At 41.9% G+C, this 15,781-nt stretch overlaps 1 protein-coding gene across 2 annotated transcripts in view; it reads right to left on the bottom strand.

The window, feature by feature from the left end:
* The window catches only part of DHFR (dihydrofolate reductase), a 30,652-nt gene that overhangs the window by 10,603 nt on the left and 4,268 nt on the right, over nucleotides 1-15,781 (bottom strand). For both annotated transcript variants that reach the window (XM_011995561.1, XM_011995560.1), the window contains exon 2: nucleotides 2,425-2,551. In XM_011995561.1, coding sequence (XP_011850951.1) covers nucleotides 2,425-2,551 — 127 coding nt within the window. The remainder of the gene's footprint in view (nucleotides 1-2,424; nucleotides 2,552-15,781) is intronic.

A 15,781-nucleotide genomic window follows, 5' to 3' on the forward strand; every position in this document is an offset into this window, starting at 1 on the left:
AAAAAAAAAAAAAAAAAAAAAAAGGGGGTGATTATATAAGCAAACCTTCTGTAAAGGGAGAGATGGTAAATATTTTTGGCTCTGAGGGCCATAGGGTTTCCTACCTTTGTAGGCCACAGACAGTACTAAATGAATGGGTGGAGCTGTGTTCCAATGAAACTTTCTTTACAAAAATAGGCTGGGAGGTCCGATTTGGCCCACAGAAGATAAGCCTGAATGATATCTACAAGCTGTTGTGATGTGTGGTAGGTGGATAATGTAAAAATATCATTTGAAGATTCTACTTCCTATTTATCTATATATAGATTTATCATATTATATAAATGCATTTACGTACTTATATTGCTTAAAGAATACATTTTCTAGTGACTATGGTAATGAATCATTCAAAGTGTGGTAGGCACTGAACAAAATAAAGAAATAACTTGTTTTCTTAGAAGAAATTCATACTTGGATGAAAATATCAAGGAAAAAATGTCCATTTTCTTCTATCACAAATTGAGAAAATAAGAGGTTTTAGAAACAGGAGCCCAAGAAACTGAGTTTTTTTTTTTTTGAGACAGAGTCTCTCTGTTACCCAGGCTGGAGTGCAGTGGCACGATCTCAGCTCACTGCAACCTCTGCCTCCTGTGTTCAGGTGATTTTCCCACCTCAGCCTCCCAAGTAGCTGGGACTACAGGGGCCCGCCACCACACCCAACTAATTTTTGTATTTTTAGGAAAGATGGAGTTTCAACATGTTGGCCAAGCTGGTTTTGAACTCCTGACCTCAAGCAGTCCACCCGCCTTGGCCTCCCAAAGTGCTGGGATTACAGGCCTCCACCTACCTCTTCTTTCTAAAATAATTTCAGTGTATATATCTTACCACAAGACCACTCAAATGGCAGAAACTGATTTTTCTTACTCCTCATAAATGTTAATTTTTCATTAGTGTTTTAAAAGGCAAAGAATTCTATTATCCTCAAAACTTTTAAAGCTGGAAGTCATTTGGTATTAAAAAAGAGGTATATTGGCCAGGCGCAGTGGCTCACACCTGTAATCCCAGCCCTTTGGGAGGCTGAGGCAGGCAGATCAGCAGGTCAGGAGGTCAAGACCATCCTGGCTAACACGGTGAAACCCCGTCTCTACTAAAAATACAAAAAAATTAGCTGGGCATGGTGGCATGCGCCTATAGTCCAGCTACTCGGGAAGCTGAGGTAAGAGAATGGCGTGAACCCAGGAGGCGGAGCTTGCAGTGAGCCGAGATTATGCCACTGCACTCCAGCCTGGGTGACAGAGTGAGACTCTGTCTCAAACAACAACAACAACAACAAAAAAACCAAAAAAAAATTGGTTGAGGAAGTTTTCTGCTTGTAATAAATTCATATACATCTAGTTAGTGTATATCAACTGAGAGCCCCAACCCTTTCTCAGTAAGAGATAGATTCATCCTGAAAGACAAAGTGTATCTAGGGTACATTTAGGTAGTAGAAACCAGTGCAATGCAACTACATTTCTCAGGAAAAGATTTAGAATGGATTTTAAATTGGAAACATCAATTATTCTTTGATTTGAAAGTAGACTGGTACTGGAGAGATGTTGGTCACAGGATACAAGATTTCAGTTACATAGGAGGAGTAAGTTAAAGAGATCTATTGTACAACATCTATTATTTTATAGTTAATAAATGTATTCTTGAAAATTGCTAAGCTAGTAGACTTTAAGTATTTTTACCACATAAAATAAGTGGGTAATACATATGTTAATTAGCTCCATTTAGCCATTCTACAATATATACACATTTCAAAACAACATGTTGTATGTAATATATATGCGCAATTATTTGCCAATTAAAAAGATAAATAGGCTGGGTGCTCACGCCTGTAATCCCAGCACTTTGGGAGATCAACTGCTTGAACCCAGGAGTTCAAGACCAACCTGGTCAACATGGCAAAACCCTGACTCTACAAAAAATACAGAAATTAGCTAGGCATGATGGTGTGTGCCTAAAGTCCCAGCTACTTGGGAGGAAAGGTGGGAGGATTGCTTGGGCCTGCCTGGGAGCTCGTGGCTACAGTGAGACGGTGCCACTGCACTCTAGCCCGGGTGACAAAGCAAGAACCTGTCTCAAAAATAAATGAATAAATAAATAATAAACAGGCCATAAATAATAATAAATAGCCTATAAAAGATAGGCTGATACAGACTAAAATATTTATTTTTGCATTTCTATTTAGTTTGTATAGTATCAAACAACATATAATTTGAACTGACAACAAATAATTTACAGTACAGATAATGTGCTGCTTCCTATACTCATGGCTTAATTTTTTAAAGGTTCAGACGATGAGTTATATCTGTTTTCTTCCACTTCCTTTAAATGGCAGGGAAGCTGAAAGAAAGTAGAATAGAACATTTCTTTTTATTTACCAATAACTACACTTACCTTATAAACAGAATTGCCACCAACTATCCAAATCATGTCTACTTTATTTGCTAATTCTGGTTGTTCAGTAAGTTTTAAGGCATCATCCAGACTTCTGGCAAGAAAATGAGCTCCTTGTGGAGGTTCCCTGAGGTTAAAAAAAGAATTACACATAATTTTCGTAAAATCCATCCATACTAGTCAAATAATCTGACTAAGCAGCAGTGACTATAGAATTGAAATCATCATAAATATGAATCCTTTCAACAAGAAGCACTTAACATCAGTATGGCCTATAACCAATAATTCAGCCTACATTTGTACATCTATGGCTCACAATGAATCATGAAACAGAACCAGGTGGTATCCTGTGATATCTCTGGTGGAAAAACATCAGAATAGGAGTTATTTCCGGAGGGGTGGGATAAAGATTCACTTGGACAAGGCAGGAGAGAACTTTCTGGGGATGATAGGTACTATTCTGTATCTTTGATAGGGCTGGGGTTACACAGGTGTATACATTTACCAAAACTTAGCAAATGTACATTTAAGACTTGTGTCTCATGTAATAGTTACTTCAGAAGGAAAAAAACTGTAAAAGACAGAATCATTGTATTTATTTATTTATTTATGAGACAGAGTCTCGCTCTGTTGTCCAGGCTGGAGTTCAGTGGCACGATCTTGGCTCACTGCAAGCTCCGCCTCCTAGGTTCACGCCATTCTCCTGCCTCAGCCTCTCGAGTAGCTGGGACTACAGGCGCCCACCACCATGTCTGGCTAATTTTTTGTATTTTTAGTAGAGATGGGGTTTCACCCTGTTAGCCAGGATGGTCTCGATCTCCTGACCTGCTGATCTGCTTGCCTCGGCCTCCCAAAGTGCTGGGATTCCAGGTGTGAGCCACAGCACCCGGCCAAGACTGAATCATTAATGATATGAATGATGAAGTATTTAGGTGGAAATACACTAATGTCTGCAGTTTATTATGAATGCAAAAATGAACAAGATCGATTGATGGATGAATGAAGATGTGATGAAACTAGTAGAGTAAAATGTTAATGGTAGATCTAGGTGGATGGTTTACTGTAAACTTCTTTCTGTATGTGTGAAGATTTTCCTGATAAAATATTAGAAAAAGAGTGATATGTTTGAATGACTGCAGAAAAGCTTGGAATGACATTCAGACTGTTAATATGTCATTACCTTTGGGAACGGGGAAAGGATTTTCATGTTTCAAACAATACAGGAATGGGTGAGGTATTAAAAAATGAGCTTATTATTATGTAATTAAAATCCAGAAGGGAAGAAGTTAATTAATTTCAGTGTTTACTCAGGGGTGGTCCAATATTTTGGCTTCTCTTGGCCACATTGGAAGAATTGTCTTGGGTCACACATAAAATACACTAACATTAACGATAGCTGATGAGCTTTAAAAAAAAAAAAAAGATCTGTGTATAACGTTTTAAGAAAGTTTACTAATTTGTGTTGGGTGGCATTCAAAGCCATCCTGGGCCACTCTGAGGCCTGCGAGTTGTGGGCTGGACAAGCTTGGTGTACACTGACTAGCTTAGTCTCTCCCAATCTCTGAAACTATTTTGTTGGTCATGGTGGGGGTTGCAATTCCCTTTATAAATGATGAAACATGTGGAAATAGGCTTTCATAGTAATTACATACACAATAGAAATTACAATTCAATGCCAAGTTTTTAGCCTGCTGCTTTAACAAGATTATATAATTGCCCTTGAACTCATAGTTATAATAAGGATTAATCAAGAACTTGATTGCCTCCTCCCTCTCCCTCCTAATATGTATTTTACTTATTTTATTCTGTCATTCTTAAAAGAATTAGGTTAGAGCAAAGAATGTACTTTGACTCAGGCTGGAAAAAGACATGGAGGCCAGGAGAAGTTAAATAAGCCCAGGTTATCTCCTAAGGTATCAGGGCAGTTGCAGGGACCAGGTTGGACTAGGCTCTTCGGAGAGAGAACTGAATCTAGAAGAAACAAAGATTTGGAGTTGGGAGAGAAGAGAGTTTAGTTAATAAACCGATGATGGCCAAAACAGAGCTGTGACGTAACTGCAGATGTGACGACTTCCTTGCCCTTTTGTAGTGAGTGTGGAAAAGAAAGTGAAGAACAGATTAGCCAGGCATGGTGGCTCATGCCTGTAATCTCAGCACTTTGGGAGGCCAAGACGGGCAGATCACCTGAGGTTAGGAGTTCCAGACCAGCCGGGCCAACACAGTGAAACCCCGTCTCTACTAAAAATAGAAAAATTAGCTGGGCATGGTGGTGCGTGCCTGTAATCCCAGGTACTTGGGAGGCTGATACAGGAGAATCGCTTGAACCCAGGAGGTGGAGGTTGCAGTGAGCCGAGATTGCGCCACTGCATTCCAGCCTGGGTGAGACAGCGAGACTCTGTCTCAAAAAAACCCAACTCCCGCCGCCACAAAAAAAACAAAAAAAATAAAGATAGAGCAAAGTTAGAGATTTAAGTTAAAAAAAAGGTATGAAGAATATGCTTCCGTAAAATGTGGCTATTTAGCAGTTTAGAGTTCAGTATCACAGGAAACACTGGACCTCCAGGTGGGTAAAAAAGAACATGCAAAAAGCTGAGCTAGTGTTTGAGTTCATCAGCCCTTACACGGCACAAGTGCTAGAAATTAATACAGTAAATGACAAATAGGAAGCATCCAATATAGTGATGTATTTCACTGCTGAATTTCTTTCCTATAATTATTTTAAACCAATCCAGATTGGATTCCCTGACAAAGGGGAGTTGGTATGTGGTAGCATACATATTCTTTGTTAAGAAACGTGTGGACATGCTTGACGTTTTTGTGACTGAGTGTTGAGGGTTTGCATGAAGACTAAATGAGATAATGTACACATTGCATTTAACTGGCAATCATACGTGGTACTATCATTCCTTTTTATGGATGAGGAAACTGAGGCTGAATGGTTAAGAAACTACCGGTCACACAGCCAGGAAATGACGGACCTTGGAGTTGAACTCCAGCAGCCTGACTTTGAAACTTGAGCTGCAACTTGTTACATGGACAAAAGACTGCAGTTGGTGCCTGTGGGCTACAGGGGCCCTTAGACATCAGGATGGTAGGGCTCAGATTAGGTGAAACCCTGACTCTTGTCCTATGGCCTTATCTGATTACCCCGGGTGCCATGTAAACATTATCCTTTTTCACTGTTCCTGATGTGAGGATGGTCAATGGAATTCTGGCTCCATTTCCCCAGGGAGTGTTGGGAAACCACTTAAAAAAACAAAAAACCCTGAAACGGAATGGTGTCTTAACCAGAACACAAAAATACCCCCTCAATTTAAGACCTTTCACACTGAGCCTTTAAAAATGGTGTTCTCTACTAAGCCATACCTCATTTTATTGTGCTTCAAAGATACTGAGGTGTTTTTCTTTTTTACAAATTGAAGGTTTGTGCCAACCCTGCACTGAGCAGGTCTATTGGTGAAGTTTTTCCAACAGCATGTGTTCACTTTGTATCTCTATGTTACATTTTGGTAATTCTCACAATATTTCAGGCTTTTTCATTATAATATGTTTTGGGGATCTTGCTGCTACTGTTGCAAGTAACTGTTATGGGGTGCCATAAATCATGCCCTTTTGATGGTGAACTGATACATGTTGTGTGTTCTGACAGCTCCACTAACTGGCTATTCCTGTTTCTCTCCCTCTCTTCTGGCCTCCCAATTCCCTGAGACACAACAATATTGAAATGAGGCCAATTAGTAACCCTACAATGGCCTCTAAGCGTAGGAGTGAAAGGAAGAGTTGCATATTTCTCATGTAAAATCAAAAGCTAGAAATGATTATGCTTAGTGAAGGAGGCACATAGCAAAGCCAAGACAGGCCAAAAGCCATGCCTCTGGCATCTAACAGCCAAGTTGTAAATACAAAAGAAAAGCTCTTGAAGGAAATTAGAAGTGCTATTCCAGTGAAAATGTGAATGGTAAGAAAGCAAACAGCCTGGCTGGCTCGGTGGCTCACACTTGTAATCCCAGCACTTTGGGAGGCCGAGGCGGGAGGATCATGAGGTCAGGAGATCGAGACCATCCTGGTTAACACAGTACAACCCTGTCTTTACTAAAAATACAAAAAAATTAGCCAGGCGTGGTGGCCGGCGCCTGTAGTCCCAGCTACTCGGGGGGCTGAGGCAGGAGAATGGTATGAACCTGGGAGGCAGAGCTTGCAGTGAGCCGAGATCGCACCACTGCACTCCAGCCCGGGCGACAGCGAGACTCTGTCTCCAAAAAAAAAAACCAACCAAACAAACAAACAAAAAAAACCACAAAGAAAACAAATAGCCTTATTGCTGATGTGGAGAAAGCTGAGTGGTCTGGATAGATCAAACCAGCCACATTACCTTACACCAAAGCCCAATCTAGAACAAGGCTTTAACCCTCTTTAATTCTGTAAAGGCTGAGAAAGCTATAGAAGAAAAGTTTGAAACTAGCAGGGTTTGGTTCATGATGTTTAAGTAAAAAGCTGTCTTCATAAGAAAAAAGTACAAGGTGAAGCAGCAAGTTTATCCGGAAGATCTGGCTAAGATCATTGATGAAGGTGGTTACACTAAGAACAGGTTTTCAATGGAGACAAAATAGCCTGCTATTCAAGGAAGATGCCATCTAGGACTTCATAGCTATAGAGGAGAAGTCAATGCCTAGTTTCCAAGTTTCCAAGAACAGGATGATTCTCCTGTTGGGGGTTAAGGCAAGCTGATGACTTTCAGTGGAAGCGAATGCTCATTTACCATTCTGAAAATCCCAGGGCGTTTAAGAATTATGCTAAATCTTCTCTGCCTGTGCATTAGAAATGGAACAACAAAACTTCGATGACAGCACATTTGTTTACAGCATGGTTCACTAAATATTTTAAGCCTAATGTTGAGACCTACTGCTCAGGAAGGAAGATTTCCTTTCAAAATATTCCTGCTCATTCTGCAGCCCATGGATCAAGGAGTAATTTTGACTTTCAAGTCTTACTATTTAAGAAATACATTTTCTAAGGCTGTAGCTGCAATAGTCAGTCATTCCTTTCATGGATCTGGGCAAAGTAAATGGAAAACCTTTTAAAAAGGATTCACTATTCTAGATGCCATTAACAACATTCATGATTCATAGGAGGAGATCAAAATATCAACATTAACAGGAGTTAGGAGTTTGGAGTTAGTTGATTCCAACCCTCATGATGGCTTTGAGGGGTTTAAGACTTCAGGGGTGGAAATAACTGCAGATGTGGTGGAAATGGCAAGAGAATTAGAATTAGAATTAGAAGTGCAGTCTGATGATGGGTTGGAATTGCTGGAATCTCATAAAACGTCAGTGGATAAGGAGTTCCTTCTTATGGATAAGCAAAGAAACTGGCTTCTTGAGATGAAATCTACTCCTGGTGAAGATGCTGTGAACATTGTTTGGCCACGAAAGATTCAGAATACTACACAAACTAAGTTAATAAAGCAACAGCAAGGTTTGAGAGGATTGATTCCCATTTTGAAAGAAATTCTGTTGTGAGTAAAATCCTATAAAATAGCATCACATGCTCCAGAAAAATCTTTCATGAAAGGAAGAGTCTATCAATGTGGCAAACTTCACTGTTTTAAGAAATTGCCACAGCCACCCCAGCCTTCAGCAACCATCACCTTTATCAGTCAGCAACCATCAATATCAAGGAAAGACACTCCATAGTGAGAAGATTATGACTCACTGAAGGCTTGGATGATTGTTAGCATTTTTTAGTCATATTTTAATTAAGGTACATACATTTTTTAAAGATATAATACTATTGTACATCTATTAGACTATTACTATAGTGTAAATATAACTTTTATATGCACCGAGAAACCAAAAAATTCATGTGACCACCTTTATTGTGATATTTGCTTTATTTATTGCAGTGGTCTGGAACTGAACCTGCAATATCTCTGAGGTATGCCCATATTAAAAATTGGGTATGCTCCAGCCTCATAATGGAATACTATGCAGCCACTAAAAATATTTACAGGACTTTATTTTCTAATATATGAGGGAAAAAGAGGAGGGTTACAAAGTGGTACTATGTGGGATGGTTCTATTTTTATAAATCACCTATGTACTATTCATTGTGTGATTTCTGAATCCCTAATTTGCTAGGGGTTATGCTAGATTCTGGGGACAGAGATAAAATATGCAGTCCCTGCACTCAAAGAGATTGTGATGGCAGTCAGAAATATCTCAGCAGTGACTACAATGTACGAAAGGACATACAATGAAGACGTGCAGAGGACGCTTCATGGGAACGCAGGGCCGGGGTGATGAGGGAAAATACTCCTCACGGCATGATTCCTTAACCGAGTGTCAAAGGAGATAAAAACACGTGCAAAGGCACAGGCATGACAGACTACAATCTAAGTGTGGTATAGAATTTTATTTTAATCATACTAAAGTTATTTAACACAAGAAAGCTCTGAGAAAGTTGAGGGTAGCAGAAAAGTAAACTGTGGTGAGGTTTAAAACAGGGTAGGCCGAATTTGGTGGCTCATGCCTGTAATCCCAGCACTTTGGGAGGCTGAGGTGGGCAGATCACCTGAGGTCAGGAGTTCGAGACCAGCCTGGCCAACAGGGAGAAACCCCATTTCTACCAAAAAATACAAAAAGTGGCTGGGTATGGTAGTGCATGCCTGTTATCCCAGCTACTTGGGAGGCTGAGGCAGCAGAACTGCTTGAGCCAGGGAGGTGGAGGTTGCAGTGAGCCGAGATCACACCACTGCCCTCCAGCCTGGGTGACAGTGGGTCATTCTTGTCATACTCAACTAAATCAGAGTTGAGGGGACAGGGGAAAAAAGCATTCAGGGTATCAAACATTGCTCCAAGAATGTAATTTTCTGTGAGCCTGAATGCTGGAACTGCTTGTTGTGACTTGAAACCGGTTTTATCTCCAGCTTCTGAGATAACTTGCTGCAACTCTAGAACTAATTTTGCCCATCACTCACTGCTCACCAATCGGAGCTTGCCAGCTCCCCCAAACCTTAGTAGTGCCAATGAACTTTCTCAAAGAGCAGTAACAGTTCTCCTTTTAAATAAAACCTCTAACCTTCCCTTTGTTCTTCAGACATATATGGAAGGCTACCTGTCTACATGTATGCCCTAAACTGCAATTTTTTTTCTTCCCAAACAAAATGTTAAATTTAGAGATTAATCTCAACATTTTTATTTTGCCTTTGACAATACTAAAAGGTTGGGACAGCAGAGCATGGTGAAGATAGAAAAAAAAAAAGGAATCCAGAATGAAGTCAGGAGAGATGAGAGAGTTGATTTAGGTGGCAGTGGATTTTTGTCTCAAGATCGAGGGAAACGAGAACAAAATAATATGTTAAGGTGAAAATGAGATCATGAGTCTGTTCACTGTGATTTCATTAATATATTAATGTGTACGTTCTATAAGATATAAAGTAGCAAGTTTGTGTGTGTGTGTGTGGGGGCGGCCGCGGTGGGAACTGATGTCTATACCCTTCTGTGTGCCAGAAACTTTACATACAAAATTTCAGTTTGAGTCTTCAAAATCACCCTAAAAAGTTGTCATTATTCATCTCATTTAATAGGTAAGGGAAGAACCTTCAACAAGGCTTACTTGTAACCTGCCTAAAGTCACAAAGTTACTAGGGGCCATAGCAGATATCAGAAACCAGGTCAGTCAGCATTTGCTACTCCAAGTGTGTGTGGTACGGGGAGAGAGATCTGCACCTTCAAGGAGTTTTAATCACTGTGGAGACTCTGATAGTGAGATCGGAAAAAATTATGACATGAAATTTAGTTAACTTTCATGGATGGGAGACTATTTAAATCTTGTAACATGGAGGCAATTTTGGATTTTCTAAAGATAGTGTCAAGGCTACTATAGCATTGCAGCAAAACTTGTTTATTTAATTTTGGGTTCCAACAAGTTTTTTTCTTTTTTTCTTTTTAGATGGAGTCTCTCTCTGTTGCGCAGGCTGGAGAGCAGTGGCATAGTCTTGGCTCACTGCAACTTCCGCCTCCTGGTTCAACAGCTTCTCCTGCCTCAGCTTCCTGAGTAGCTGGGATTACAGGCGCTCGCCACCACACCTGGCTAATTTTTGTATTTTTAGTAGAGATGGGTTTCACCATTTTGGCCAGGCTGGTCTCGAACACCTGACCTTGTGATCTGCCCACCTTGGTCTCCCGAAGTGCTGGGATTACAGGTGTGAGTCACTGTGCCTGGCTGGTTCCAAAGACTTTTAAAAGTCACTTTATTGATAAAAATCACATACCATAAATTCACCCTTTTAAAGTATACGGTTCAGTGACGTTTAGTACATTCACAGAGTTGTGCAAGCGTAACTCCTATCTACTTTTAGAACATTTCCATCACCAAAAAAAAAAAAAATTCTGTATTCATTAGTGGTCATTCCCACCCTTCTCACCTCAAGTTCTTTTTTTTCTTTTTTTAGACGGAGTCTGGCTCTTTCGCCCAGGCTGGAGTGCAGTGGCCCTATCTCGGCTCACTGCAAGCTCCGCCCCTCGGGTTCACGCCATTCTCCTGCCTCCGCCTCCTGAGTAGCTGGGACTACAGGCGCCAGCCCATCAGGCCCGGGTAATTTTTTGTATTTTTAGTAGAGACGGGGTTTCACTGTGTTAGCCAGGATGGTCTCGATCTCCTGACCTCGTGATCCGCCCTCCTCGGCCTCCCAAAGTGCTGGGATTACAGGCGTGAGCCACCGTGCCCGGCCTCACCTCAAGTTCTTTTAAAGCCACAACTTGATTGTCTAGACAACTTCGGAAAAACATTTTCCCCCAATACCTTACTAAGGAAATATTTACCCTAAATAACTAGTGTTCGGTAGAAAATTTGTGATTACCTTGAGGATTCAGTTTCTTCTTACACTGGGGGAGAGGGGTGAAAAATGAAGTCTCTTTAGAGCTGACATAAGCAAGTGATTTCCATGTATAAATCTCTGCCCTTTTATTCAAGAGCCTGCAGTGCCTGGCACTCAGCAGGTGCTCTCTCTATGTGTGGGACTGACCAACAAGGAAGGAAGCGGGAGGAAGAACAACAACAAAAAAGAACTCTAACATTTTTTACTAACTGGCATCACTATTTCCCTGGCATGCTTGATAATAAAGACTTTTCTTAGCCTTAAAAAAAAATTTTCTTAGCCTTAAAAAAAAAAAAGCACAAGACACCAACATATGTTATACATAAATACACAAGAAGCAACCAAACCCAGTTACATGCATCACAGGGAGGTCGTAAAAAAAAATTACACTCATTATCTTTGAGGAGAAATGCTGGCTCAAGTGAACATCTCCCCCACTGAGATTTCTTTCTGTTTGAGCTCAAGCTAGCCATAAACAAACTTGAGTAGTATTCAAAAATGTCATTAAAGAGCTTCTTGGAATGGCGATATAGTTTGTGAATTTGAAATATACCAAGGAAAGAGATAATCAGAGCATCCTAGCAACCGGAAGAAAGAATAGCATGAAGATGGAAGCAGGCGGCAAGATGCATATCAACAAATCTGCCCCGTTGCCCAGAGGCAATCAATGCAAATATTCTATACACTTTCTTCTGGGGTTTTACCTATGCCATTCTAGGAAGAACTTGGGAGAAAATCTATGTAAGCCTGAATCCCCTTAGCCTATATAGCTGTGTGGTTCTTTCCTTCCCATAGTGTTAACTTGGCTAAGATATAGTTCTTGGTTATTCAGATACCGTATCTAGGTGTTGCTTTGAAGGCATTTTGTAGATGTGATTACAATTCAGTTTTTATTTTTTTTGAGACAGGGTCTCACTCTGTTGGCTAGGCTGGAGTGCAGTGGTACTATCCTGACTCACTGCAACCTCTGCCTCCCGGGAACTACAGGTACACGCCACCATGCCTGGCTAATTTTTTTGTAGAGATGGGGTTTCATTTTGTTGCACAGGTTGGTCTCAAACTCCTGGGCTCAAGTGATCCACCTGCCTTGGCCTTCCAAAGTGCTGGGATTGCAGGGGTTGGCCACTGTGCCAGGTCAGACTTTAATCTGAGTGGGCTGATTCAATCAGTTTAAAGGCCTTGAGAGTAGAGTTAAGGCTTTCCTGAAGAAATTTCACCTGTACTGCTTCAGCCCCTGCTGGAGAATTCCAGCTTGCCCTTTCTGATGGCCTGCTTTACAGATTTTTGGACTCACATACCCAGTCCCCATAATTGTGTAAGCCAATTCCTCACAATTAAACTCTTTAATATACCTATTTCTATCTCCTACTGGTTCTGCTTCTTTGGTTGAATCTTTACTAATATCCATGGGAAAATAATACTATGACCACTGTTCCCAAGCAAGTAATGCCCTAGGATACTGCATTCTTTTTGGTGATTATATTATTAGACTAAGAATGATTAACATGCCAGATCCCAGACTTTCCCCTTAGGTCCTGATATGGTTTGGCTGTGTCCCCACCAAAATCTCACCTTGAATTGTAATAACCCCCACATGTCAAGGGTAGTACGAGGTGGAGATAAATGAATCATGGAGGGGTGGTTTCGCCCATGACGTTCTCGTGATAATAAGTTCTCATGAGATCTGATGGTTTTATAAGGGGCCTTTCTTCCTTAGCTCAGCACTTCCTGCCACCATATGAAGAAGGACGTGTTTGCTTCCCCTTCCACCATGATTTTAAATTTCCTGTGGCCTCCCCAGCCATGAGGAACTGTGAATCAATTAAACCTCTTTCCTGTAAAATTGCCCGGTCTTGGCAGTTCTTTAAAAATAGCAACATGAGGCCGGGCGCGGTGGCTCAAGCCTGTAATCCCAGCACTTTGGGAGGCCGAGACGGGCGGATCACGAGGTCAGGAGATCGAGACCATCCTGGCTAACATGGTGAAACCCCGTCTCTACTAAAAAAATACAAAAAATAGCCGGGCGAGGTGGTGGGCGCCTGTAGTCCCAGCTACTCCGGAGGCTGAGGCAGGAGAATGGCGTGAACCCGGGAGGTGGAGCTTGCAGTGAGCCGAGATTGCGCCACTACACTCCAGCCTGGGAGATAGAGGTGAGACTCCGTCTCACAAAAAAAAAAAAAAAAAAAAAAAATTCTGAGTCAAAGTGCTCAAGTTGAATGCATTTTGTCATCCACAAGACAAATCGTGTTAACCCCTTGTGGATTACTTTCTTTATCCATAAAATAGAGATAACAATAGTTCCTGCTTCTAGGGTTGTTGTGGGAATTAAAGACTTAGAATAATGTTCAGCCTCTAATCAGTACTGTCAAAACTGTGATATAATTGTATTATTCATATTTGTGTACTTTGTAGATTGATATTAAATCATACTTTTAAAAATAGCTGCTTAATGTTCCACTCAATTGCCTTAAAACATGTTTAATTATGTCTCTATCCTATTCTTTTAACGCTTCTATAAAACTTTTTACATATAGCGTCCACTTCGGGTCAATTTCTTAGGAGAATAACTTTGAGACTCAGCTATCTGAACCAAAGAAACATCAACATTACTAGACCACACTGGGATTTTTGAGAGTGGCTTTTATCATTTCTTTAGCTATGGGCTTTCATCATCATCTCTACCAGTGACCTAAGTGTCAAATCCAAATGCCTTGTATCTGTCCCATTCAAGAGCTGCAGCATCTGCTCCTTTCTTACTGTTTCTGTTTCCTCTGCCATGCCTCCTCTTACAACCATAAATATCCAGGTCTCTTAGGTTTTAAACGGGACATCTCTCAACCCCCACATTCTTTTCCTTGGTTATTCCCTTCCCTCCAATAGTTCATTCACCTAGATCCCCGTGCCTGAAATTATCCTAGATGTCCTAGAGGCGCCTCATCATTACAATGGTACATTATTCTCCACTCTTTTACATGTCACGTCAGCTTTCAAATTGAAAATCTGAGCGTTCATCCTTGATGCATCATCTTTAAATTCCTGATCTCCAAAATCCAGGGTCATGTAACCTTAAAAATTTTTTACCCTCTCTTCTCCATTGCCTTTGTTCAGGGCTTATCTCTTCCAGCAGCTCTTCCAAAGGCCTCCTCTGCTTTCCTTTCCGAGTGCTAACCTCCACTGAAGCCTCCACCCAGCTGCCAATTCTGCCCCATGCCTGATAATTTGCTCGTGCGTTAACATAAAATTTCTAAGACAAAAAATTTTAATAATGGTAAATGAACCTTGGGAACTGCATACAGATCCATAATAGGAGAAAAGGTCCCAGATTAACACGGAAAACTTTCCATTTAAATAACATTTGCATTGGTAAATTTCATCAACCAAGACCCTACTTAATCCCACATTACCTTCTACTGAAGAGGTTGTGGTCATTCTCTGGAAATATCTGAATTCACTCCTACAAGTTAGAGAAACAGCGTTACTCGAAACATTATTTTCAGGCCTCTGAGCCCAAGCCAAGCCATCGCATCCCCTGTGGCTCGCACGTATACGCCCAGATGGCCTGATGTAACTGAAGAATCACAAAAGAAGTGCAAATGCCCTGCCTCACCTTAACTGATGATATTCCAAGACAAAAGAAGTGAAAATGGCCGGTCCTGGCCTTAAGCGATGATATTATCTTGTGAAATTCCTTTTCCTGGCTCATCCTGGCTCAAAAAGCTCCCCTACTGAGCACCTTGTGACCCCCACTCCTACCCCGCCAGAGAACCCCCCTTTGTAATTTTCCTTTACCTACCCAAATCCTATAAAACAGCCCCACCCTTATCTCCCTTCGCTGACTCTCTTTTCCACTCAGCCCGCCTGCACCCAGGTGAAATAAACAGCCATGTTGCTCACACAGAGCCTGTTTGGTGGTCTCTTCACATGCACACGCATGACAATTATCCCTTGAGCTCCAGCTCTAAGGCACCTGACAAACGGAGCGCTGCGGGCAGGGGTGAGGTGTTTTCTCCAGGGCTGGGACTTTGCCCTGGGCGAGGGCGCAGCAGGGCAAAGACCTCACCTGGCAGCAGGATCCGGGCAGAAATCAGCAACTTTGCCTCCTGCGCAGCAGAAAAGGGGAATCCAGTCGGGGCCACCCTTCCTGCCAGCGCAGACCGCCAAGTTTGGCCCCATCCTCTCGCTGGGAGTCGGCCCGGCGCGTCCCACCCAGATACCCCGACTGCGGGCAGCCTGCGCCAGTCTGGATCCCATCGCCCCGGCCCGGCAGATACCTGAGCGGCGGCCAGGGCAGGTCCCCGTTCTTGCCGATGCCCATGTTCTGGGACACAGCGACGATGCAGTTTAGCGAACGAGCCATGACAGCAGCTGGAACACCTCCGAGCCCGCTCGTTAAAACAGAACGCGCCGTCAAGATTGGCGCGAAATTGTGGCCGCCCCGCCCCCTCGTTCCTATTTGTGCAGGCGAGGCCCCGCCCCCCG

The sequence above is a fragment of the Mandrillus leucophaeus genome, unplaced genomic scaffold (assembly GCF_000951045.1).
Source record: "Mandrillus leucophaeus isolate KB7577 unplaced genomic scaffold, Mleu.le_1.0 Scaffold491, whole genome shotgun sequence".
NCBI classification, from domain to species: Eukaryota; Metazoa; Chordata; class Mammalia; order Primates; family Cercopithecidae; genus Mandrillus; species Mandrillus leucophaeus.